General features: G+C 43.7%; 1 protein-coding gene across 1 annotated transcript in view; it reads left to right on the top strand.

Moving 5' to 3' along the window:
• The window catches only part of DST (dystonin), a 522,678-nt gene that overhangs the window by 238,824 nt on the left and 255,885 nt on the right, over positions 1-27,969 (top strand). The window contains exons 6-7 of the mRNA XM_052648315.1: positions 26,109-26,198; positions 26,726-26,824. Coding sequence (XP_052504275.1) covers positions 26,109-26,198; positions 26,726-26,824 — 189 coding nt within the window. The remainder of the gene's footprint in view (positions 1-26,108; positions 26,199-26,725; positions 26,825-27,969) is intronic.

The following is a 27,969-nucleotide window of genomic DNA, read 5'->3' as shown; positions in this document are numbered from 1 at the left end:
TGCCTAGGCTGGGCCACAAGCTGGACGGGCTGTGTAACGTGGGTTGTCCGGTTGAGCCCTTGTTCAGCCAGTGACATTCTGGAGGCTCAGTAATGACATGACATGACCTGACCAGCGTGGATGGGCTGAAACGTGGCGGAGTCCTTGGTCCTTCTCGTTCTCCAGGAGAGCCCCGCCGTCTTGGGCCGTCTTGCCTGAGCAGAGCCACAGGGCTGAAGAGCGGTCGTGAGGAGCAGACGCGGCCGCAGGGGAAAGGCGCGGTGCTGAGGCGCAGCTCTCCTTTCTAGCACATGTGCTGCCGAAGCGAGCACAGCGCTTATCTCTTTCTGCGCGACTTCTAGTCTTTGCTGTGATGCTTCGGCCATAAATTTTTATTTGCATTCTTCTCTAGTCAGTATGCTTTACAAGCGTTTGGAGACACAGATAAAAGCATATGAGAAAGCCAAGCAGCGCTCCTGGAGGCCGGGGTTTCGCTGGAGGAGGGCGCTGACTAAGGCCTTTTCGAAGGAGAGGAAAAGGCGGCTTGCTCAGTGGTGCTGACAGCCCCGTCGGGCTGCACACGCTTCCCGGCAGCGCGGGTCCCGCCCTTCCGTCGCGGGTCGGCCCCGCAGCAGCTTTGCTGCGTCGTCTGTTCTGGATTCCAGGCTGCAGCCCAGCCCAGCGCCGTGCCTGACATGCTGCTTCTGTCAGGGCCCTGAGGAATCTGTTGCTTCCTGAGTGAGCTGGAAACCAGATGATGCTTTCGCCCGTGTTTGTGATACATACCCCCTGACTACTGTGACGCAGGATGAAAAGCGTCACTTTCTGGGAAGTGAGGTAAAAGTCCGGAAGGAAAGGCGGTCCGTGATGACTGCTTCCTGTGAAGGCTGAGGAGCCCCGCTGCATTGTGGGTACAGAACGCGAGGCGCCGGGTCAGGCAGGAGGAGCCGCCATGCTGATTTTCTGCGTTCTTCCACAGCCCAGTGCAGAGCCTCCGTTCACGTCAGGGGCAGGAAGTTTACTCTTATTCAGAGCTGACATTAATGTATTTATCTAGCGTTAAATATGTACAAGTAAATAAAACAATATAATAGAAATACAAAGAACCAACCTGAATACTCTTTGGAAAGACCTATGCTGAAGCTGAAGCTCCAAGACTTTGGCCACCTGATGTGAACAGCTGACTCTTTGGAAAAGACCCTGACGCTGGGAAAGATTGAGGGCAGGAGGAGAAGGGGACGGCAGAGGATGAGATGGTTGGGTGGTATCACGAACTTGGGCAAACTCCAGGAGATGGTGAGGGACAGGGAAGCCTGGCCTGCTGCAGCCCATGGGGTCGTAAAGAGTCGGACACGACTTGATGGCTGAACAACAGTAAAAATTACATACATATAAATAGATGAGTAAGTAAACTTTGTCCAACTTACCTACTGTTGTTTCCCTCAGCTCAGATTGTAGAAGAATATTGATTGAAGCCAGCTTTTCCTCACTGGGGAATTTTCTAATAGTTTCCTGACAATATTAGTAGATTCTTTGCAGCATTATTGCTTATGAAGAAGAAGAAATCTTTCCCTTCTACCTTTCTAGGTTCCTAGCTGGGCTGTAAAACAAAAGACAGATAAATAAGAGAAAAGCATACAGATTGTTTAATGAGAACTTTGTATAATTAGGAGCCTTTGAGGGGAAATGACCTGAAGAAAGGGTTAACCTGAGTGCTTTTTAACACCAGGCTTGGTGGAGAGTGGAGGGTCACGGGGAAACGTGGCAAAACAGAAGGGCGAGAGCCAAGGGTAATAAACTTGAGAAGTTCAGGAAGGCCTGTCTGTTCAGATTCCTCTCACCGGCCGAGAGAAGGATGCTCCTTTCCTCCAGGTGCAGAGCGAGCACCTCCCCCCTGAGGGTTTCATGACCTGCTTGGGGGTAGGTGGTGGCAGCACCCTTCCAGCACTCGCTGTCTCCCAGCTCCTTTGGCTGGAAACGTCCAGTCTGCCAAGGGGCCGTGTCTGGGGTTGTGCGTCCTGAGCCCTGTCTTGCAGGTGTGGTTAGGTTTCACATCCCTTAGGATCTTACAGAAAACCCCCTTTCCAGGCACTGTCAGGTTGGCTGTGCTGCAAACCCGAACGGAAATTCAGAAACTGGTTTTAAAAGGGGCTGATGAGGAAGACAAGCAGGGGGAGGCAGAAGCCGGTGATGAAGAGGGGGGTGTGCCTTGCTGGTGGAGAACTTGACCTTGAGAGCGGTCAGTGTGTCAGGGGCCAGGGACGAGTCACGTTGGACTTGCCATGGAGTTTGGAAGCAGTTGCCTGCATAGTCGTGTCTGACTCTTTGCGACCCCATGGATCGCAGCATGCCAGGCCTCCCTGTCCATCACTAACTCCTAAAGCTTGCTCAGACTCATGTCCATTGAGTCAGTGATGCCATACAACCATCTCATCCTCTGTAGAAGTAGATGTTTTTTCTGGAACTCCCCTGCTTTTTTGATGATCTCTGGTTCCTCTGGCTTTTCTAAATCCAGCTTGAACATCTGGAAGTTCACGGTTCATGTACTGTTGAAGCCTGGGTTGGAGAACTTTGAGGTTTACTTTGCTAGCTTGTGAGATGAGTGCAGTTGTGCAGTAGTTTGAACATTCTTTGGCATTGCCTTTCTTTGGGATTGGAATGAAAACTGACCTTTTCCAGTGATCAATGCAAAGAAATAGAGGAAGACAATAGAATGAGAAAGACGAGAGATCTCTTCAAGAAAATTAGAGATACCAAGGGAACATTTCATGCAAAGATGGGCTCAATAAAGGACAGAAATGGTATGGACCTAACAGAAGCAGAAGATGTTAAAAAGAGGTATCAAGAATACACAGAAAAACTATACAAAAAAGATCTTTATGACCCAGATAACCACGATGGTGTGATCACTCACCTAGAGCCAGACATCCTGGAATGTGAAGTCAGGTGGGCCTTAGGAAGCATCACTGCAAACAAAGCTAGTAGAGGTGATGGAATTCCAGTTGAGCTATTTAAAATCCTAAAAGATGATCTTAATGTGATATAGAAGAAATGTCTTTGTGAAGAAGGAGAGATCAGTGACCTCAGAGGGAAGCTGTTGAAGCTGGGAGGACCACTGTGTACATCTAAAAATACTGACCTGAACACTGATGGCCTGAGCTGTGGATTCACAGTACTGACATAGTCTAATACTCAATGATGGCTTAAAGAATTTCCTTTTTTCCCTTCTACAGCACTGTACAAGTCTAGGCTTTGCAGTGTAATGACCTGACTTACATGCATTACAAAATGATGACCACAGTAAGTTTAGTGAGCCTTCATCACCTCATATAGATATAAAATTAAAAGAGAAAAAATTTTCTCTTATGGAAAGTCTTAGGATTTACTTTCTTAAATTTCATATATAACTTATAGCAGTGTTAATTACCTTCAGTTTGGTTCAGTCGCTCAGTCATGTCCAACTCTTTGTGACTCCATGGACTGCAGCACGCCAGCCCTTCCTGTCCATTACCATCACCAACCCCTGGAGTTTACCCAAACTCATGTCAATTGAGTCAGTGATGCCACCCAGAAGTATAAATCTCATCCTCTGTCGTCCTCTTCTCCTCCCACCTTCAATCTTTCCCAGCATCAGGGTCTTTTCAGATGAGTCCGCTCTTCGCATCAGGTGGCCAGAGTATTGGTTTCAGCTTCAGCATCAGTGCAGGACTGATTTCCTTTCGGACTAACTGGTTGGATCTCCTTGCCGTCCAAAGGACTGTGAAGAGTCTTCTCCGACACCACAGTTCAAAAGCATCAATTCTTTGGCGCTCGTCTTTCTTTATGGTCCAACTCTCACATCCATATATGACTACTAGAAAAACCATAACCTTGATGAGATGGACCTTTGTTGGCAAAGTAATGTCTCTGCTTTTTAATATCCTGTCTAGGCTGGTCATAACTTTTCTTCCAAGGAGTAAGCGTCTTTTAATTTCATGACTGCGGTCACTGTCTGCAGTGATTTTGGAGCCCAAAAAGATAAAGTCTGTCACTGTTTTCACTGTATCTCCATCTATTTCCCATGAAGTGATGGGACCAGATGCCATGATCTTAGTTTTCTGAATGTTGAGCTCTAAGCCAACTTTTTCACTCTTCTCTTTCACTTTCATCAAGGAGCTCTTTAGTTCTACTTCACTTCCTGCCATAAGGGTGGTATCATCTGCATACCTGAGGTTATTATATTTCTCCATGCAATCTTGAATCCAGCTTGTGCTTCATCCAGCCCAGTGTTTCTCATGATGTACTCTGCATATAAATTAAATAAGCAGAGTAACAATATACAGCCTTGACATAGTCCTTTTCCTATTTGGAACCAGTCTGTTGTTCCATGTCCAGTTCCAAGCGTTACTTCCTGACCTGCATACAGGTTTCTCAAGAGGCAGGTCAGGTATTCCCATCTCTTTAAGAATTGTCCACAGTTAATTGTTAATTACACAGTTAATTTTCCACATGTTAATTAACTTAATCATGTTGTCTATCACATGCCTAGTACTTATTTGAGAGTTTTGTTTATGTGCTTATAGGTTCAATTCAGTGCAGGTTATTAGCTGTTAATTTCATCTGTTGGGATCTACACATACATTAAAGCTACACCACCCTAAGTGATCATGAAAAGTATAAAACTGTGGAGTTGAACCTAAGTTTAAAGATGTGCAAATTTGGTCAGATAGTACGCATTCTGAAAGGCTCTGTGTCCTTGGTTGTACATGAGTTATTTACGTTTACCTGGCTAGTGTGCTCAGTTGCTTTATGATCTGGAAAGCACAAATATCCAAACAGATCTCTCTGGTGAGTTCCCTGAGTCTTTGCGTGCTCTTGTCACTTAAACAGTTGCTCACAAATGATGTGTTCGAAGGAGTTTTCATGTCAGAGGTCCAGTTTATATCCCACAAGTCTGTGTGAATGTTTAGACTTTTCACTTGGGGAGTGTTCGTGTCCGATGTCCACGTCTTCATTGATGATTTCTTGGCTGCGCTCGGGCTCTGATGCTGTGTGTGGGCTTCCTCTAGTTGCAGCGAGGCCGGTCTGCCCTTGTTCTGGTGCTCGGGCTTCTCACTGCCTGGGCTCCTCCTGGGAAGTGCGTAGGCTCTGCTGGTAGCAGCACACAGGCTTGGTGGCTGCCGCTCCCGGGCTCCGGGGCACCGGGCAGGAGCTGCGATGCTCCGGTTTAGTTGCTCTGCAGTGGGTAGAGTCTTCCCAGGTCAGGGATTGAACCTATCCGTGTTCCCTGCATTGGCTGGCGGTACCGCTAAGGAAGTCCAGATGTCCATTTTTTTTAATTTAAAAATTTTTTATTTTTTAAAAAATTTGTTGACATATAGTTGATTTATGATGTGTTTCTGCTCTATAGCAAAGAGATTCAGTTATGCATATATATATATATATATATCCTTTCCCCTTATGGTCTGTCACAGGATATTGAATATAGTTCCCTGTGCTACACAGTAGGGAACGGTGTTTATCCATCCTATATATGATAGCTTTCATACGATGTCCACTTCTGACAAGTTGTTGTTACCAATTTTTCTATTTTCATAAAGAAAAATGTGTCACAAATGAAAGTAGCAAAAATCTACCTTGTTTTAGGATTTTTCCGGCAGGATATCTGTGATGTGGTAGACAGGAAATGCGCAGCACTGCTGAAGTGCTGTTGCTTAGTATTTATGCACAATATTGAGAAGCATTTATGAGGGAGAATCAATAGCTAAAATTAATGTCAGAACATCTACCAACATAATATGGACAAGACTACATCTTTATTATAATTGCTTCCTTACAATGCATTTTATTCATTCACTGCCAGAATTTTCAGATTCCATTGGAATGAAAGCAAAATTGAGCGAGGAATATGCTAACATTTAAATTGCATGTCCATTGTAGGGGTATGGGAACCCTACAGATTTGTTGGCAACCCACATGCCTTATATTAGAAGTTTTTTACATTATTTTGTGACTTTCTTATCTGTTTAAAGAATTTCTTATCAAAATTGTTCAAGTGTTCTTGTTTGTGATTTTAAAAAAAACTCTTGGGAAATATACTGCTGCTGGCTGCTGCTAAGTCACTTCAGTCGTGTCCGACTCTATGCGACCCCAGAGATGGCAGCCCACCCGGCTCCCCCCTCCCTGGGATTCTCCAGGTAAGAACACTGGAGTGGGTTGCCATTTCCTTCAATACATGAAAGTGAAAAGTGAAAGGGAAGTCGCTCAGTCGTGTCTGACTCTTCGCGACCCCACGGACTGCAGCCCACCAGGCTCCTCCGTCCATGGGATTTTCCAGGCAAGGGTATTGGAGTGGGGTGCTATCGCCTTCTCCCGGGAAATATACTACTCATTTTCAAATAAAATTTAGAGACACCATGGTGCTGGTGGTCGGATTGTGTTTTGATACAGCACGTGTGCACAGTCCCTCACATGTGAGTGGGGCTGTTTGTCCGTCATTTTTAGAGAATCGCATTTCCCCAGGTGGTTGAAGTGGGAGGCAGGCTGCTCTTCTCAGACCGGCCCCGGAGATGCAATCTAGTGGATATCTTGATGGATGGCTGTTAAGAGCTTAAGGTCCTGAGGTCGAGGAGACCTCCTAACACACCAGAGCAGCCCCTCGCCAGGCCCACAGAGGTGTAGGTTTCAAGCCTCCTTGGGCTTCTCTGTTTATTTCGGAGACTCCCTTGCCCCCTTTCCCAAGGGGCGCCTGGGTGAGCGGGTCCTCCTGACTCTCTGTGTTTCATCCTGGAGTCCCAGGGCAGCTGGTCTTGGCGAGGGTTGGGGCAGGCCCTCATGGGGAGATGATGAGCACCAGATTTTCTGCAGTCTGTAAGGAGTGCAGCACTCAGCCATCGTGCTGGGGAAGAACGCCTGGGGTGAGTGGGTATGAAGGCAGCCTGGAAGTAAGCTAGTCTTGCCTGGAGCCTGTCCTGGCGGGCAGTCTCTGTGAGCTAGTCCTGCCTTTTTCAGCATCTTCCCTCACTGCGCCCTAGAGCCCGGAGGAGGTTCTTCCTTTTTTTTTTTTTGGATTTATAAAACTCCCTCCCAAATCTAAATGGAAGTATAGTTGATTTACAATATCATATAAGTTTTAGGTATACAGTCAACGATTCTCATATATCTGTACATATGTTTGTGTGTGTGTGTGTGCACGTGCATGTATTTATATATACTTCAGTTCAGTTCAGTTCAGTCGCTCAGTTGTGTCTGACTCTTTGCATATATATATATATATGGCTTCCCGGCTGGCTTAAGACCGTAAAGAATCCGCCTGCAATGCAAGAAACCCAGGTTTGATCCCTGGGTCAGGAAGATCCCCTGGAGAATGGAATGGCTACCCATTCCAGTATTCTGGGAGAATTGCATGGATAGAGGAGCCTGGTAGGCTATACCCCATGGAGTCACAAAGATTTGGGCAGAACAGAGCAACTAACATATATATATGTTGTGTATATAATACAGGTTAACCTTGAACTGTTCTAAGCCTTTGTTTTCTCATCTGGAAAGCACAGAGAATAGTGCCCTCTTTAGAAATCTTTCAGATCAGCAAAAGCTCCAGGTTCGTCCTCCAGTCTTCCGTAGCCGTGGCAGTGGGTCATGATGGTTGCATTTTTATGGTTTATGTCATAGTGCTGCCTATGAGAAGAGGAGTATCACATTGGGTATTGCATACTAGGCGAGGAGATGGCCCATCTGAGAAGGGGCTGTGGTTCTCTGTTGCAGTGCCTGATGCCAGTTAGGCGGTGAACTCCAAATTAAGGAGTGTGTTTCCCATGGTCTGGCTGAAGCCCGCACCGTGTCCCCTCCCGTGGGTATGGCAGTTGGAGATGAGATGCTGTGATTATTTGTGTGCCGTCACATCCCTGGTTGCGTTTAGCCTGGATAAAATAATCCACATAGCAGCAACCTGGTAGAGCCATAAACACGAGATGGCATTTCAACCTTCTGCCTGAGCAGAGAGAATCTGGCACTTGTATTTCCTATAAGTAAGAGCATTAACAGCCCTCTAGTACTTGAAAAAAACAAAGCAAAGAAATCTCCAAAATCAGTAATACTGAATTCTTGAAGAATAGTGTAAAAACTCTATTTCTTAGAGCTGAGTACAGTTATACCAGGAAGATATAATATAGGTGCCCTGACAAGTTCTGTAAGTAGAGATGTGTCCTATAGATCTGTGTCCAAGTTAATGATCTTCAGGGTTATCTTTTTTTTAATCTCACAATTTGTCTCACATTGTTCCCAGATGTTTTAAGCATCTCATTATGCATAAGCTTAAAAAACTAAAGAAGCCCTATTTGCAGACACTTTGATTTTACTGGAGCATCGTGCATGCCTGCGTGCATGTTAAGTTGCTTCAGTTGAGTCCAGATCGTTGCGACATCATGGACTGTGTCAAGACCAACAACTCTTTGTAACACCATAGCCCACCAGGCTCCTCTGTCCCTGGGATTCTTCTGGCTAGAATACTAGACTGAGTTGCTATTTCCTCCTCCGGGGAGCTTCCCCACCCAGGGACTGAACCAGTTATCTTGTCTCCTGGGTCGGCAGGTGGGGTCTTAACAGTAGCGCCACCTGGGAAGCCCTGCTGGAGCGTTGTATGTAACAGCAAGTTTTAAAAAATTGACGTATAGTTGAGATCCCTGGGTCGGGAAGATCCCCTGGAAAAGGAAATGGCAACCCACTCCAGTATTCTTGCCTGGAGAATCCCATGGACAGAGGAGCTTGGTAGGCTACAGTCCACGGGGTCACAAAGAGTCGGACACAACTGAGTGACTTCACTTTCACTTCAGTTGTATAACATAGTGGCTCACAGTTGTTAAAGTCACAGTTGTAGTTATTCTAAAATATCGGCTGTATTCCCTGTGTTGTACAGTATATCCTTGTAGCTTCTTCATTTTCTGCCGCTGCTGTTGCTGCTGCTAAGTCGCTTCAGTCGTGTCCGCCTCTGTGCGACCCCATAGACGGCAGCCCACCAGGCTCCCCCGTCCCTGGGATTCTCCAGGCAAGAACACTGGAGTGGGTTGCCATTTCCTTCTCCAATGCAGGAAAGTGAAAAGAGAAAATGAAGTCGCTGAGTCGTGTCCGACTCTTAGCGACCCCATGGACTGCAGCCTACCAGGCTCCTCCGCCCATGGGATTTCCCAGGCAAGAGTACTGGAGTGGGGTGCCATTGCCTTCTCCGTCTTCATTTTCTACATGTTAATAATAGTTTGTACCTCTTAATCGCCTACCCTTATCTTGCCTTCTCTCCTTGCCTCTCCCTACTGGTCACCATTAGTTTGTTCTCTTTATCTGTGAGTCTGTAACAGAAGTTTTAATGTTTCTTCTCATTTGTTAAATTCCAAACTTTTGGTTTGTGGATTTAATTTCTGATGAAGACTTTTCTTAATGATTTTAAAATTAAGTTTCCTGAGTTGACAGGATCAAATAGAAACGTGTGTGTGTGTGTGTGTGTGTGTGTATTTTTTTTGGCAAAGAAAAGCATTTTTAAAAACAGGTTCCCAGGAACACCAGTGCTGTGAGATGCCTTGGGGTGAGGTGGGGGTGGCAGGGAAGGCTTCCTTTGCCAAAAGAGTTTGGAAAGCAGCCTTCCCAGATTGGAGAGATTTATGGTACACATTAGCATATTAAAGACTGAATTTCTGTGGAAAAGAACCCTGTTTAATCCATTGTTTCACAAAATCACTTGGTCATGGATTCTTTTTTTTTTTAATCAAAGAATATCTATTAACATCCCTTTGAGAAATCCTGCAGGAGAGTTTTAGAAATGACTGTTTTTAAGAAAGTCTAATTAATTTTGTGTTAATTTGAATCCCAGATTTGGACAGGATCTAGTTAATTTGGTTGTCCTTGCAGGAATGTTTTCTCACAGCCTTTCTTGTGGGTCACTGGCTTTCTAATTCACAGCTAACTCACACTTTCAGTCTACTTGAGTTGTAACTGAGCCAGAATCTGCTCATTGTAACTCCCACCCTCAGATCTTGGGTCAGCACCCCCCCACCGCCCCCCAGCATGGTATTAAACATATATGTCAGCTCTTAAATATGTGAAGAATTAATTTTCTCCCTTTCGTAAAAGTTTTCTTGTCATAAAGTTTTAAGAACACTTAAAGCTTCTGTCGGAGAAGGCAATGGCACCCCACTCCAGTACTCTTGCCTGGAAAATCCCATGGATGGAGGAGCCTGGAAGGCTGCAGTCCATGGGGTTGCTGAGGGTCAGACACGACTGAGCGACTTCACTTTCACTTTTCACTTTCATGCATTGGAGAAGGAAATGGCAACCCCCTCCAGTGTTCTTGCCTGGAGAATCCCAGGGATGGGGGAGCCTGGTGGGCTGCCGTCTATGGGGTTGCACAAAGTTGGACACGACTGAAGTGACTTAGCAGTAGCAGTCAAGCTTCTGTTGACTAAAAAAATATGTACAACCTAGAAGTTTTATTCGGTGGGGATGTTGGACTTGAGCCCAGGAGACAGGACCTCAGGTGACCCGGGAAAAGTGGACTCCGAGGGGCAGGAGAGGAGCCAGGCTGCATACAGGTTTGCAGCAAGGGCGGAGAAAATCTCTCACATGAAGAGATTTAGCAGTTTTCTATGTATGGGAAGATGTTAGTGGCCCGCTTGCTGAAATTATTTCTTTCCTATGCATCTGGCCCTCTGGGGCCAATCCTGCTTTCTTTATTTTTCACTTGCTTCTTCCTTGTTTACCGTTGGGGAATGTGGTGGATGGCGCCTCTCACACCCCCCAGCTCCTCATCTCTTAGCTGATGGCTTCTGAATAGCTGGCTTTGTTTCACCTGGGCTCAGAAATTTGCATTTGGAAAAGTCTTGTTTATTGGTAGAGCGTAAAGCAGAAAATACTTCATTTCACACTTTCATAGCCTTCATTTCATGTGATGATTCCATTTTTACACCGCGTATTTATTTTTCTAGCATGTTCTCTTTGTGTTCTTACCTGTGTTAAGACTTGAGTTGAAGGCAGACCATGAGTTGAAGGAAAGTCAGTCAGGTCATCACAGCTGTGCAGCAGGAGCTTGGGCCCAGGTTATCCACTTTGTGCTCAGCACCTTCCAAATTATCTCTGACCTTCCACCTCCCTACCTTTGTACGTGTTGAGCTGTTTCCCTGTTTACTTACCTTTAAGGGTTTTTTTCTTTGTTGCAGAATAGCCCCTTTTATCGTAACTACTTTCCAGTTTTTCTACAAAGAGCAAATATTGCTTTTATTTTCAGAAAAGAACAAGATAATGTTATTTTATAATACCTTAGTCTTTTTCATTCTGAATTTGCTTTGGGAAGGGAAGGCAGTTGGATCATTCACCTCTTTCACAGGAATGGCCTGATAATACCAAATGTGCTGCTAATCCCCAGAGTATTTGTGTTTCAGATGTCTTGGTGGTGATGCTGGTGGGAGAGGTCTTCAAATATGGCCAGAGGGCCAAGCCAGGCCACAGCCTGTCTTTTTTGTACAGACCATGGGTTAAGAATTATTTTTACAGTTTTTAAAGAATTAGAGACAAATCAAAAGAAGAATATTATTTGGGGGCATATGAAAGTTATATGAAATTCAACATTCAGTGTCCATAAATAATTATGCGGAACCCAGGCATGCCCATTCATTTGTGTGTTCTTGTACCACGTGGCCCTTAAAGCCAAAAATATTTCCCACCTGGCTCTTCACAGAAAATGTTTGTGGAGCTCTATCTCCGGGTGAGGTTTTGTGTATATTTAGGGTAAGCCTTTGTGTGAACTCACTTTGCTCTGAATCTCTTTGTGAAGATGGCTTTCTTTTCCTACATGTAAGATCTGCTGTGGTTCAGTGAATGAAATTTTTATACCATAGCTGCATTGACCTGAGCCAAACAGATGGCCAGATACTTCTCCAGCAAAGATGGTTTATTCAGGAGCAGGAGAGAATTGCAGTACGGGGTCTGCAGCCAAGGGGAATCACAGGAACGTTCAGGCATGGCAAGGGAGGGGACCGCTACAGTGGGGAGGGGAGGTGGGTGGGCTGCACTTAACACAGACCTCGTGGCTTTTCATTGGCCGAGCCCTGGCTGGCTAGGAAGGTGGGTCTTCTGCTGGGCTCTGCTGTCATCACAGGCTGCGAGAGCGCCCCCTGCTGGTCACCTGACTCTATTTAATTGAGGTTTTTAAAAATTTTAATTTATTACTTTTTTACAGCTGCCTTTCTGAATGTGCTTCCTTCTTCGATTTATTTTAAAAAAATGGCATTTGAAGTGGCCAACTAAGTACATTGCTTCATTTTTTAAGCAAGATTTTCTTTCTGTGATAACCCTTTTTGAATGAGATTGAGTCAAGAAAGAGATACCTGCTTCAAGTAAGAGTTCAGTAAGTCGTGCTGATGGAAAACTGAGGAATTGTGATCCCTGTCCTTCAAATTAGATCTGTTGCCCAGCTGCATCACTGGGTAGCCTTTTCAGTATGGGTGTTCCATTTCCTTTTTGCTTTTTTTAACATAGATCTCCTTTTTTGTTTAGGTGAAAGTGGCTGGCATTGCCAGTTTTTCTAGACTCGTTAGTATTATAATTAGTCCTTTGGTTTAATTACTAATTGATTACTTTGGAAACTATTTTTAATAAATACAAATCATAAGTCCTTTTAAGTGTATTTTCATTGCGTGTACCTCCAGATTGGAACGGCCTGACTTCCTGTCTTATATTCTGGGCACTGTTCTTATTTTTAATTCCTGGTGAATTCTGATGAGTGTAGTAAACAAAATCGCCACTCAGAAACTCAAAGGGCGTGTGAGTGATATAGTTTTTGCTCTCATACAGTATTTAGGTCTCTGATCCATTTGGAAGAAAAGGTTCAAATGAATCCTTTTGAATGATGAATATTAGTTTTTCAACATCATTTGTTGAAAAGATTCAACGCTGAATTGCTTTTGTTCTTTTGTGAAAAACCAGTTGTTAGGACTTCCCTGGAGGTCCATTGGTTAAGACTCTGGGCTTCCAATGCAGGAGGCGCAGGTTCAGTCCTTGCTTGGGGAATTAAGATTCCACATGCTGTGTGTGGTATGGTGGGAAAAAATAAAATAAAAAACAATTGTCCACAAATATGTGTCTATTTCTGGACTCTTCTGGGTTCCATTGATCTATATGTCAATTTTTTAAAAAAACATTTTAAAAAGGATTCTTGATTAAGTCCTAAGACTTGGTTTACCTGAACTCCATTCTGGCAGTCACTTTCCAGGTCAGTTTGGATGGGTCAGGGGGAACACTTAGAGGATTTGGTGCAGGAGTGGAGGTTTCCCTCTCTGTGTTGGTCATTGAGCAGCATTATTTAGTTCCAGCTGTATGACAGGACACAGTGCCAGGTACCGATTGTAACAGATGCCCTGGTGGGCCCTGCAGGAGAGACAGGTCCCCTCTGGGAAGTGGGCGATGGAGTTCATGATTCTGTGTCCTGAGTTTCTCTTTTCTTCTCCATCACCAGGCAGGCACTCAGGAGCCCACAGCTGAGGGCATGGCTAAGGTCACAGGCGAAGTACAGATGGCCCATCTTTTATTTATTGAACAGAACTTCTTTGTCTGCTGTATGAAGGGTACTGTGCGAGACACGAAGCATTTATAATGAGGACCTAAGACTCTGTCCTCTTAAGGGGCTTCCACTTGTGCTATCATGTACGTAAAATTCTTCTTGAAGGAAAAGGATGGTCGGTGGTGTTCTGGTATAAGCCAGGGACTACGGGAGGGCAAAGGAGGGATGCTTTCATGATTTGGGTGACACTGGAGTTTGACCTTGAAGGAAGAGTAAGATTCAATAGCCAGAGGAGTGGGGACAGAACAGCATTTCGGGTAGAAAGAATACCTCAAGTGCAAGCAGAGACCGCCACTGTGCAGCCGACATTCCTTCCCAGCTCTCTCAGCCCTCGGGGTTGGGAGTGCAGCTGTCCCACCCGGGCACTGGGGCGCGTGTGTGCTGAACCGCACCGCGGCTGTGTCCCCACTTCACCTTTGCACACGTGGCCCCTGAGTTCCAAGGTGGTCTCTTATCTGTCTAAAAGAGAGGATGTTCAGAACAGGGACTGGAGGAAAAATAAGATCTGCTTAGATGTTAGGCTTTAGTACGTGGCATACGTGGGCATTGCCTCTGATTCTGGTCATGAACGCCTGCGAGGACTAACTGTCGAATGTCCGTGGTCCACAGGTCTCTGCTGAGCAGATTGAAATCTGGAAATTTGGTAAAATTGCAGTGTCATTTAGGAGGTAATCCCTTTTTTTAAAAAAAATTGAAGTATATTGGATTTACACTGTTAACTTCTGTACAGCAAAATTATTCAGCTATATATCTGATGTATCTATATATACTGTGTATCTCTACATATCTATATTCCACAAAAAGAATACACACGCACACACACACACATACTTTTCCACATTCTCTTCCTTTATGGTGTATAGGATGTTGAATACACTTCTTTGTGCTATACAGTAGGACCTTGTTATTGTCCAGCCTGTGTATAATAGCTTACATCTGCTAAGCCCAGCCTCCTGCTCCATCCCTGGGAGGTGATCACTTTGAAAAAATTGATGCCAGCTTTTTCAGCTTGAATCTTCCCACAGAAGGTATAATTCTGTGGCAGAGAGTCATTTCAACAACAGCGTATACAACATCTGGTAAAATTTTTCCTTATTAGTGATGGATAAACCAATATTTATGATTCTGCCCACACATTTGGGTCTGGGGGCCTTGGAGTTTCATCTGGATTGAAGGAAATGCTTTAACAGGGGGCGGGTTTCAGCGTGGTTGGGAGCAGAAGCAGTGGGATCGCATGATCTGGGGGTGTCTTTAAAAATAGTCTCCGTGTTCCTCTCCCTGTGGCAGTTGTCTTGTCATAATCCCGGCTGCTTCAGGGGTTTAATGAAGAGGATGCAGCCAGTTGTTCAGTTGTTTACTTGGAAGGACTCGAGGACCTGGGCTTAGAAGAAGGGTGAATCAGTTGCACGTGGCGTATCAGAGAGCATCGCGCTGTTTTAAAGGGCTCAGAACCTTAACATGCGCTCCTGAGAGACCCTGAGAATTTCTAGTCTTTAAGACTTAAAAAGACATGAAGCCACAGCTCGTGTCGTCCCTCTCTTGGAAGCACAGTGCTCTGAACGGCACACGGAGAGTGCCCACGCCAGTGTGACCCAGGGCGGCCCTCCCGGCTGGCTCCCCGCCCAGAACGGTACCCACAGCCCCGGCCACGCCGCCTGCAGAGGGCCCTGCCGCCTCCCATTCCTGAGCCTTGTCACCGGGCACCATCCCAGCCGGTGGCACAGCCTCGCTCATCGTCCTCTGCAAAGGAGGCGAAGTGACTCCTTGAGGGCTCGGTGGGGCCTTTGCTAAATGTGCCCTGAGGTTGTGGTTCTTTTTGCTGTAAATAGTTGTCCTAAAAGGAATTTTATTTTATGTATTTAAAACAAATTTAAATTGAAGTGTAGTTGATTGACAGTATCATGTTAGTTTCAAGTGTACAGCACACTGATTCAGTATATATATGTAATTTACATATATAATATATAAGTTTATATATATATAATACATATACTATATACTTTTCAGATTCTTTTCCCTTACAGGTTATTACAAGATATTGAGTAGAGTTCCCTGTGCTATATACAGTAGGACCTTGTCTATTGTCTTTTTTTTTGGCCAAGAGGCATGTGAAATCTTAGTTCTCTGACCAGGGATCAAACCCGTGCCCCCTGCATTGGAAGGTGAAATATTGACCACTGGACTGCCAGACAAGTCCAGTTATCTGTTTTATATATAGTAGTACTCTTGCCTGAAAAATCCCATGGTCGGAGGAGGAGCCTGGTGGGCTGCAGTCCATGGGGTCGCTAAGAGTCGGACACGACTGAGCGACTTCACTTTCACTTTTCACTTTCCTGCATTGGAGAAGGAAATGGCAACCCACTCCAGTGTTCTTGCCTGGAGAATCCCAGGGACGGGGGAGCCTGGTAGCTGCCGTCTATGGGGTTGCAGAGTTGGACACGACTGAAGAGACTTGGCAGCAGCAGCAGCAGCAGCAGTGTATATATATTACCAACCTCCTACTTTGTCCCCCAACTCCCCTTTCCGCTTTGGAAACCATAAGTTTGTTTTGTATGTCTGTGAGTCTCTTTCTGTTTTATAAATTCATTTGTATTTTTTTTTTTACATTCCACATATATTTGTCTTTGTCTGACTGACTTACTATGATAATTCGTGTTGCTGCAGATGGCCTTATTTCATCCTCTTTATGACTGAGTAGTATTCCATCGCATATGTGTACCACATCTTATCCGTTCATCTGTCCGTGTACACTTAGATAGCCATATCTTGGCTACTATAAACAGTGCTGCAATGGCACTATTAGGGTTGCATGCATCTTTTCAAATGACGATTTTTTTCCCCAGATACATGCCCAGGAGTGAGATTGCAGGGTCATATGGTAGCTCTATTTTTAGTTTTTTAAGAAACCTTCACACTGTTCTCCATAGTGGCTGTTACCAGTTTACATTCCCAGCAGTGTGGGAGGGTTCCTGTAAAAGGTATTTTAAATGGTGCCAAAAGGAGAGAGGGCAGCTCCTATTTGGGACAAGTGTCCACTTCACTGTTGAATTTCTGTGCAACAGGCTGGGCTCTGACAGCCGGTCAGGCGTTTGACACAAGCCCCAGAGGAGATGATTCAGCTCAGAAGTATTCAGTAAGCAGGGGCCATAGCAAGCCTATTCATTAGAATTGCCAAGTCGTTGGAGGTTCTGTCCGTCTCCCTGACCCCTCTCTTGGACTCTGCTCTCTCCACCCAGCAACTGCCCAAGGCCTTCCTGTTCTTTCTTACTTTCAAAGCTCTTCTCTGGACCCCTGGGTGCCCCAGGGTGCCTCCCTCCCACACCCAGCCCCCACGGTTACTCGATCTAATCACTAACGGTGGTCAAAGCTTCTTTGAAATTGATAACAGACAGGTGTTAAGAAGAATATCAGTGTGATAAAGTGACTTGGAATTTGGAGGCAATGACCGATTGTTTCTTTATCCAAGGAGCTGTCTTATTTTTATCTGGGGACTGGTTGTATTTACTTGAGTTCATCTCCAGTTTCTAATAGTTAATTTGACCTAACTTACATTATTACCTTACCAGAGAGTCATTAAGTGGGGGTTTATGGAGGAAATACACATTTCTTGAACTAGTTGTAAGTTTTGGTCATGTCTGTAACTTAAATTTAAAATGAAAGTTAAAATTAAAAAAAATATTTTAGGTACTTCCCTGATGTCCAGTGGTTAAGACACCTCCAATGCAAGGGACACGGGTTCAGTCCCTGGTTAGGGAACTAAGATCCCATGTACTGTGACATGGCCAAAAAAAAAAAGAGTACTTCTATATAAAGTTGGGCAAGAAAAGGAAAAAAAAAGTTAAACATTTTTTACATGATTTCTATTGAAAAACATGTGCAATTCTGTTTCAGAACTTTTCCAGTAAAAGCTAGAATTTGAGAAAACAGTGGAATTTGTTAAAAATGTTGGTGATAAAGGAATAGGACTTTGACAGTGGAGCGTGGGCTCCGTATGTCAGATCGGCTCATTTCGTGTGTTTAGGACTTGGCACGTATGAGCTCACGTTGTGCGTTGCTTTAATAATAATATTCTGCAGAGCAGTCACTATCTTGTTACAAGCAGTAACAAGCAGTCTTGTTACATCGCTGTAGTCACACACTTACATCTGTATCAATTTCATTTCCCTGACCAGCTCATTGATTATTCTTTGTCAGTGCTGAGTGACTCTGGCACCTGCTTTCCTTTTGCCCAGACTGTAAGAAGGTGAACGGGAAAGAGATGAGTGTCAAAATGCAGGTAATTGGTGTCTTCCCATTTCCTGATGTTATTATTGAAAACTGTCCTTGATTTCTTGAAGTGATAAATGGTTTAAAGAAAGACATGGGTCAGGTATGAGCCAGGTGGGCACTGGATAAATTGAAAGGAGAGACCCACATCATCTGGCCAAGCATCCCTGCCTTTGACCCTCAGTGACTGTCCTGCACCTAACCCCCACCCTTACCCCACCATCCCTTGTAAAGCTCACACGGAATGGATGATACTAACGTCTTTGTGAACTAGGGCTCCTTTGTTTGACGTTGTAGTACGGAGACTCTTTAGAATACATCCTTAATGAAAACCAACCCCCAGACAGTGGGCAGATACACGATACTAATATGGAGAGTAATTGACTTCTGAATTTTATTTTTCTCCTTCAATTACATTATTTATAATTGTTCAGCACCAAGACATAATACAGTTCTGCAGCCCATAAAAGATCTGCAGACCAAGGGGAAGACCCATGCAAAAACAGATTTTTATCTGTCTTTCTGTTGTAAAAGGGAAGAACTGGAAGGAAAAGGAGACCCAAATCAGACCAAACTAAACCAGAAACCGCCACCCAAACCCCAAACAAATTATTACAGAAAATAATTTCATCCTTTAAAATTTCTAAAAGTTGAAATCTTCTTTTATAAATGTTCCTATGACAATGGTAAAACTATACAGAAGAAAATATAAGAAGTACCTGGGTTAAAACCATAATCGAAATGCTCCCAAATCTTAACATGTTTATCAGTAAGAAAGATGACTTTACTTAACGACCTACCTCGTAATGAAAGACTAGAGAAGACCATTTGTTTTTTTTTTTGTTTTTTTTTTTTAATTGGTTGTCGATTGTCCATCTGAAAGCTTAAAAGAGAAGTCTTCTTTGTCTGAGAACTAATCGTGTCCTTTATGGAGTAGACAGATTATTTGTACTACTTGGGGTCAACAACTGAGTTGTTTGAAACGCTTCCTTATTTTATTCATTAATACCTTAAGATGTATGATGAATATCTTTATTTTATGGTTAGAAACCAGTGAAGGAGATAATTATGAGTGGCCTTAATGCCAACCTAACATGCTGCCTAGAGAAAAGCATGACCACCTTTTTATTACATCAGATAATGATATTTGCCCTTTAGATTTCCCTGAACCAGATTAGAATTTACGGTAATTTAGGAAGAGTCTGAGCTGTGGTTTTATTTCTTCACCATTCTTGAAGAAATAGTGCTGACATAAGTTTGTAGTAAACAACCATTCAGAAAAGGGACCTACCGAAGCAAATGCAGTGTTTTAAAGCATTTCTGTGTATTTTTGAAGCATCAATTTACTTATCAATAATTGATGTAGTAACTTATTGGCAGGTTATTTTTATTTTTGAGGTAGGACTTGTAAGGAGCTCACCCCCAAGAATGTGGTTGATTATTTTTCCTGAATGTATTTGTTCAGAATCAAAACATTGCTTTGAATAACATCTTAATTCGTAGTTTCTCGTGAAGCTGAGTCTCCCGTTTCTTTCCACCCAAGGCTGCGAGGTGCTCTGTCTTGGGGCAAGCCTTTATTATTTATGTGTCTTTCTAAAGATAGGGGTTGTTTGCCAGAGTAGCATGTCCTTCAGCTTTAGGACTGCCCTAAGAGGGGCCTGGCCATCCTTGCCCGTGGTCTGTTCCTTGCTGCTGGGGTGGGAGGCATCCCCTTTCCCTGGGCTCACAGGGAGTGTGTGGCCCCCACCAGCGACCTTTCCTGCATCCTCGCCTATCGACTGGACCTTCAGCAGCTCTTTCTGGGTTTGCTCAGTATAGGATGGGAGCTTTCATGTTGCTCAGAGAAGGTGTGTCCTCATTCTGCTTGGGTCTCAGCGGCCGGCTCTGCTCAGGGCAGGCTGTCCGTACCCAGGAGGAGGTCAGGCCCCCATGCCCTGCCCCTGCACCCCATCCCCACTCCTGTCTCCTTGGCGTCCCGGACACTGTCCTTCCCTGGAGCTGGGAGCTCCCTCATCTGGCCCCCTGTTCTGGTTCTTTCCTCCAGGTGGGACACTCCCATCTTTGGGGGAGGCCTTCTCAGACTCCCGCAGTTTCTGTCCTCCCAGCCTGGGGGCCTCAAGAGGTGGCGTGCGCTTTTTATCCACCTCTGCACCCTTCGCCTCAGTTCAGGGGCTTCCCTGGTGGTCCAGGGGTTGAGAACCCACCTCCAGTGCAGGGGTGTGGGTTCAGTCCCTGGTTGGAGAACTAAGACCCCAGACGCCATGGAGCGTCTCAGCCCTCCTGCTGCAGCTACTGAGTCTGTGACTTAGAGAGCCTGCCTCATGCAGTGAAGAACCACTTTTTATTTTCGTGGCCCCAGAATAAAAGCAAGGTGGTACCTTGGTGTATGAGGAAGGCTTAATAAATGTTTGCTGACACGAACTGCAGCTCTACAGTAGCGCTAAGGATAAATATGGGAAGTGAGATTTTCGTCTAGATTGACATCAACCACTAAAAGTCAGAGTTTTGAAAAAGGCATCCTTAAGCATTACATAAGCAACTGTGTTTATATGTCTGAAGGTCAACCCGATCTTCAAACTTGAATTTGATTTAGCCCATGTGAAATCAAGCAATTACAAGCTAAAGTAAAAATTCCAGAGTGCTATTTTGAGCAGTTAAGCCATTTCAGTGATGACGACCTGGCATAGTCTACTCTGTTCTCTATCGGAAATAAAATGGGAATATTTATGTGTCATCAGCAGGACCTTGTTCAGGGTCTCACCCCACCCACTTCTCCTCTATTTCCCTTCCTTAGGAAAACTCCTCCTAAGCAAAAGATGAGCGCCCTCTAGGGGTGAGCTTGTAGGTGCAATGCAGGACCACATTTTAAGAAAGCCTGCAAAATTCTGGGAGAATCCCATAGGATTCAAAAAACACAGAAAAAGATGCTTCATCCCTGTTATGTAATTCCAGTTATATAATTTAACCCCAGAGTGTCCCAGAGTGCTTTCAACTTCCTCATCATTTCCTCGAGCACTATTTATTCAGACAGCTTTCTGTCCCACAGGGAGAGAATATCCAAAATGAGAAGAAAGAATGGTTCATTAAACAGTGAAAGTGGAAAATTGAAACTCTGGCAGTTCGCAGTCATCTGTGAAGGAAAGTTGCTAGGCCACGTGTCTATGACTCAGACATTGGACCAAATAAAAGGCTTTTCTGTGGCAGCTGAACTCTTTCCTTCTTTTCCACCCCTGATTGATCACATGACTGGGTATTTCTCTAGGACCCCAGTTGCTTTCACTCACCTCACCCCATTGCCACTCCTTCCTCATGATACTATACTTTTTATTTTCCATAATGCTGATATTTAATTTTTAGTTGGCATTCTTTTTCTATCTCATTTGTTTTGTGGTGAGGAAAATGAGCCGTTAACTTATAAAGCACTTACACAGGGTCGGGTCCGTTTATGTATTTTTGTTTATTATTGTTAATAATGGTGCATTTGTTTTATATGGACTCATGAAGATGAAAATAATGGTATCTTACATTTAGGTAGCGTTTTTCATATACAGTATTTCTCTGGAACCTTGGAATGACCCCCTGAGACAAGAAAAATAAGCAGTATTCCATGATAAATAATGACTCAGCATGTTTTCAAGCATTACAGAAGCTGAGTTAATCTGTTTCTGTATTTCTTCCTAAAATTCTTAGCAGCTTTCCATTTTACATATTTTCTCTTTTAAGTTGACAGTGATTTTTAAAAAAATGACGACAGTTTTATTTTCAGGTCACAGAATTCTTGTTCTCTAGTTTGAACTCGAGGCCTTCTGTTTTCGGTCTTTTATTTTGCAGGTGAGAACACGGAGGCCTCGAGAGGTTGGGCAGCTGGTTCATGAGGCCTGCAGCAGAGGCATGGCTGAAATCCTTTTTCCCGTGTAATATGTTTTCTCTTTCCCTTACTTGGTTTTGCTTGGCTTAATCTTCTTCTTTAAACATGCCTAATTTATTATTTTTTTTATCGGTGCATGAATGTGGTTGTGGAAAGGACCCCTTGTGGTGGAAAGTTTCCCTCATGTCCATAGTTGGGTTCAGTCTGGCAGAGCAAGTTGTGAAATTGCTTTCATGTGTGTGTTTAGAATCATACCTCATCTTTTAAAAAATTGATTTCTAATTGATTTTTTAATTAATTGATCTTTTAAATTTTAATTGAAGTAAATCTACTGATCTACAACATTTTGTTAATTGCTGCTGTATGGCAAGTAATTCAGTTATACACACACACATACACAGTTTTAAAAAATATCCTTTTCCATTATGGCTTAAAAAATATCCTTTTCCATTATGGCTTAAAAAATATCCTTTTCCATTATGGCTTATCACAAGGTATTGAATATAGTTCCCTGAGCTGTGCAGAAGGCCCTTGTTTATCCATCCTGTGTATTAAAGCCTGTCTCTGCCAGCCTTCCACTCCATCTATCCCCCATGCCCCTGCCCCTTGGCAACCACCGGTCTGTTCTCGGTGTCTGTGATTCTGCTTCTGTTTCTGAAAGTGAAAGTTTCTCAGTTGTGTCCGCCTCTTTGCGACCCCATGGACTGTGGCCTATGAGGTTCCCGCATCCATGGAGTTTTCCAGGCAAGAATACTGGAGTGGGTTGCCATTTCCTTCTCCAGGGGATCTTCCCTATCCAGGGATCAAACCCGGGTCTCCTGCCTCCGAGGCAGATGTTTTTACTGTCTGAGCAACCAGGAAGCCGTGTTTCATAGATCGGTGCGTTGGTGTCATATTTTAGACTCCACATGTGAGTGGTGTCCTGTGGCCTTTGTCTCTCTCTTTCCGACTTACTTCGCTTAGGGTGATCATCTCTAGGCCCATCCATGTTGCTGCAGATGATATTATTTCATTCTTGTTAATGGCTGAGTAGTATTCCTTTGTATCTATGTACAACATCGTTTTCCATTCATCTGTCGATGGACATTTAGGCTGTTTCCATGTCTTGGCTATTGATCACACCTCATCATTAACTGTCCGGAGTGAGAAAGACGGCATAAGTGTATCTGGATTGAACTGTGGCTCTGGCAGGCATGGATGTGCACAGGGGACCAAGAGCACGTGGCTTTCTTTGTTCGTTCCTGCCCAGGCCGGGGCATCCTTACTGTGTGCTTGTTTCCACTGTCCCTACTGAAGATGTCAGACCTGCATGATAGAGTTGTCTATTTTGAGATTCGACAGCTGCCTCAGGGTCAAGAGATGCATAATATTGTTTATATAACTGTGGTCTCTGCTGTTCCTGCTCAGGCTCTCAAGAATTAGTCTACTCTCTGATTACACGGGAGATACTCAGAGGAGTATACTGATTTAGATGTACACATATGCATGACATTCACAAGCTTAGCTCTTCTGCCTTGGTTTTTTTGTTGTTGTTGTTAATTGAAGTATAATTGACAGATAATATTATATTGGTTTCAGGTATATGACATCATGATTTGATATTTGTATATGTTACCAGATGATCAAAAATTCTAGTTATAATACCATTCATCACCAGACAGAGTTAACTTTCAGGATTTGGTTTCTTGGCAGCTTGCAAGTACGTGATACAGTACTGTTGACTACAGCCACCCTGCTGCACACTGCACCCCCATGTCTCATGTATGACTGGAAGTTTGTTTCCTGTGATCTGCTTCTCCTGTTTCACCCACTCCCCAGCTCCAGCCCTTGGCAACCACCATTCTCTTCTCTGTATCTATGATTTTTGTTTTGCTTGCTCACTTGTTGTTTTATAGATTCCACTTATAAGTGAAATCATACAGTATTTGTTCTCTGTCTGACTTATTTCACTTAGTCTAATTCCCTCAAGGTCTCTGTTGTTGCAAACAGCAAGATTGTGTTTTTAGTGGCTGAGTAATACTCCACTGTGTGTGTGTCGTCTTTGTCCATTTGTCCACCCTTGGACATCTTGTTTTTAAGTGGGCCCTTAGCCTTACATTCAAGCTCATGGCTTGGAATGAGACCACGTCAGTTCTTACAGGACTGTGATGTGTAACTAGAAAACTGAGTATCAGCACTCATTTCACATGTTTGCTTGTCTGCACACGTGTGTGTTATGTATATCATAGATTTCTTCCTGAGAAGATCCTTGGAAATTGGCTCATCTCTGAAATGTTATTGAGTATTTCCGGGGAATGTCATTTAATGCCATTTATTTAACAGAAGGTAAATATTTAATGGAAGGAATACTGTCTTTGTAACTTATTTAGGTATTTATAGATTTTCTAACTAGGACTGTCTGAAATGTGTTATGATGTGCTCCTCTTTTTTTTTTATTTTTTAGAAAAATGAAGCATTTTTAAGCTTGCTTTTACTGTTATATAATTATCTTGTGACACCAAAGAGTCAGCTGATATTCCTTGGGTATTGGGAAATCAAAATAAAAATGTCAACTTGTGAAAATGGGAACACTTGGTTAAAAATAATCTGACTGTTTCAGCTTTGCTGGTCATTTTATAGGTACTGTTGGCATTAGTAGTTACTTAGAGCTATTAGGCCTGAGTGTAATGCTTACATTACTTGTCATTAATGGTGCATAGATGGGTAAATGAATATTAGTTGAATATTAAAAAGTACTGTGACTTAGGCAGAAAGTCCCCAAACACTAGTCATAGGAGCTGATACATTTGATATGAAACTCTTAAGGGAATTTGATTCTTCACTAATTACAAAGGTTTTCTGACAGTCAGTCATACTGTAAAGCGTGTAGTCAGTTAAGTTAATAAAATTTAGTAGTATTAATTTTTTTTTAATTGAAAGATTTAAACATTGGAGTATTGACTCATGGACATGAGTTTGAGCAGACTCCGGGGAACAGTGAAGAACAGGGAAGCCCGGCGTGGTGCAGTCCATGGGGTCGCAGAGTCGGACACGACTGAGCGGCCAAGTTAACGACAACTGCTTAAGATGTCCTGGTAGTTTCAGCTTTACAGTGAAGTGAATCGGCTAGATGTATACATGCAGCCCCTCTTTTTTTTTGGATTTCCTTCCCATTTAGGTCACTGCAGAGCAACATTTAGTGGTATTTAAGCTGCTTTTTTAGACCCGAAAATCTTAACCATCAAAGGCTTGCTTCCAGTTTACATTAGGCCCTTTCTTTCTGGTTGCTCTGGAGTCAGAAAGTTTTGACCATACTTTGGATCTTTCTGTTTCTTTCTGCTGTTTAGTCACATAACACTTTGCACGTGCACAGAAGTTTGGCTCCTGCGTGTAAACCTCCAGAGTGTGTGTTCACGCAGACAGGGAGCCCGCAGGCCTGTGCCCACGTGCTGTGGGGGATGCTGGTCTCTGCCTCTGTGGACCCCGTCCTCGGCTCGCGAAGTAGCACAGGCCAGCATCACCCCAGGGGAGCAGGTTGGGGTGGGGACAGCCACGCTTGCGACCTACTCTGACTGTGTCTGTCGGCCGAAACTGACAGCGGGCTGGTGTGTGCCAGGGGTGTCCCTCTGTGGGAAGAGCAGAGCTTTGGGGCAGTTTTTGGTGGTTTGAGCTATAAACTGAGAAACTTAAACCAGCCTTGTTAACTGTCAGTTACTGTGAGTGTGGTTATGCGATTTATCCGCCGGGAGGGATAAATCACTGGTTGGGTTTAACATACACACACTACTATATATAAAATAGATAATCGGCAAGGACATACAGGGAACTCTACTCAGTACTCTGCAATAACCTACTGGGAAAAGACTGAAAAAGAATCAATATATGTATATATGTAACTGAACCATTTTGCTGTGTACCTAAAACAAGAACAACGTTGTAAATTAACTGTAGTCCAGTAGAAACTAGAAAGAAGCTATTCAAAAAGAAAAGAAAACTCTCCACCACAGGAAGATTTGTGCTGTGCAGAGAAATTTTGAATAGAGGCCTTATAACCTCACATATATTTTTAAAAACTTTCAATTTTGAAATAATCATAGACTCACAGGAATTTTCAGAAGTAGTACCTAGAGTCTCATGGACCTTTTACCCAGGCTACATCTCTGGATTTTTAACATGTGGAGGGTGTGCCTCTGGCATCTTGAATTTTGCGACGCAGAGGTCAGGAAGACCAACTCAGGGCTGGGGGGCTAAACACTCACCTTGTTAAGGTGTCCCTGGTTGCTGTCTCAGGAATCGTGATTCAGGTCAGGGCCTGCATAAAACACTGCATGAATGGACACACAGGGAATGTTTTCTCCTCGTCTGCTTTCTTGTCCGGATATTAAGGATAATCCGAGTTCTGTAACCAAATATTTTAAATTGTGTTTTTGTGCGTAGGTTCGAAAACACGTGAACGATCTCTATGAAGACTTGAGAGACGGACACAATTTGATCTCTCTTTTAGAGGTTCTTTCAGGAGACACCTTGGTAAGTTTTAAATTTCATAATTTATTTGGAGGAACGTGTGATCCTTTTTGCATATGACCTAGTATGTTTTCGGCACAAACTGTTCAGATTTTTGCAGCATCCGTCTTGTGAGCTGCTATGAATTCTGCTTGAAAAAAGAGTTCTGGTTAGATTCGAAAGCATTTTCAGACTTTAAATAGTGTGCGTTTGGGAGATGGAAACACTTTGATGACCTTGCTTATGTAATCAGTTCTGTAATTAAAATACTACTGCTGTTCTTCCTTTTACCTTGGTTTTTTTTTTTAATGCTTAGCAGAATTTGGATGCATAATATAACCCCCTATTAAAAGACTCACCACTAGCAAGGAAATAAGCACCGCTTTCTGACAGATGGTCTCACCCCCTCCACAGGTGTCATCTCCTTTTCTGTGAACACCCCCCCCCTCGGTTACCCGGTCCCTTCATTATGTTCTGTTCATGCTCTTCTTTTCATTTCTGGTCTGTCTTGTGTACTTGCTGTCCTGTCTTCTGTCTGTTATATTCATTAGCCAAGGGAGCGAGATTTTTTGAAGACCTTACGGTTGGTGAGTGCCTCAGAAGCATGCGAATATGAACAGCATGAGGATGTGGAGGATGAGGATAAGGGGGTAGGTGTCGCCCCCGTAACTCGACTAACCTAGCCGGTACAGTGCGGTGAGCGCTAACACCATAGAGTAACCCACGGCTTCTGGCTCCTGTTTAGAAAATGGTGCAAAGGCCCCAAGACCCGCAGGGAGGTGGATGTGTGTGGACCAACAGATTGGACAACGGACATATTTTCTCTTTAAATGTATTTCTGTATCTCTTGCACTGCATGGTATTTGAACATATGTGCTTAAACTATAGGATGGCATCTGAGCTAATGAAGTTTATATACCTTTTGTGTACGTGTGAAGGTTTACAATTACAACCAGCCTGCTAATTTTTATGCATATCAGTTCCACTTTTGAAATTGATATTTCAGACATAACTGCTCATTGCTTTAATGGAAGGAACGTATGGACATTTATTTTATATTTAAGACTATGCTTTAAGGGATGCCTATTGGCAGTCGGTATTAGATAGACATTCTCTGCCTGCCTTATCTGTCTCACTTTATTTGGGGAGGATGTTTTAAATGCCAGGGTCCTCACAGAGCTGTCTCACCCCCGAGAGCCTCAGTCAGCTGAGCCTACCTCTGCAAGACAGATGCGTTTCTTTGGTCATCAGATCCCCAGAGCCCCCTGTTTTCACTGGAACGTGTGTTTTGTGGATACAGTGGGGATTCATCACCGTCATTCTTATATGGGGTTATTTCCCCAGCCTGTGGTCCGCCGTCTGTTTAATTCTGCTGCCTTTGGCTTCAGCAACCTAGTCACGTTTCAGCTCAGCTCTCAGTTTTCTTTTTTTTCCCTTTGGAAGATTTTATGTGGTCAGTTATCAGCTCCATCCTTTGTATTTTTGTTGAACATTTTCTCAGCTCTGTTTCCTTATGTTTTCCTTCTGCTGACTTGTAATGTTTCTTAAGGGAAACGGCATCAAGGAAAAGAATTACGGTTTGTCAGTTTCCCTGACATAGCACGTCATCACGTCCATCCCTAGGCAGTGTCAGACAATTAAAGTCCAACCGATTGTGTGCAAAAACGAAAATAAAGAGGAAATATATTACATGGCTTTAATTGCTTTTCTCTCTCCTGTATCATGGCTAAGTAAACCTTGACTGCCTTTCTCCTCCTTAGTGGTTTTTATACTAACTGCATGCTACTTTACCTCA

This window comes from Budorcas taxicolor, chromosome 11, assembly GCF_023091745.1.
Source record: "Budorcas taxicolor isolate Tak-1 chromosome 11, Takin1.1, whole genome shotgun sequence".
NCBI lineage: Eukaryota > Metazoa > Chordata > Mammalia > Artiodactyla > Bovidae > Budorcas > Budorcas taxicolor.
The sequence above is the reverse complement of the archived record's forward strand: the minus strand, read 5'-3'. Positions and strand labels throughout refer to the sequence as shown.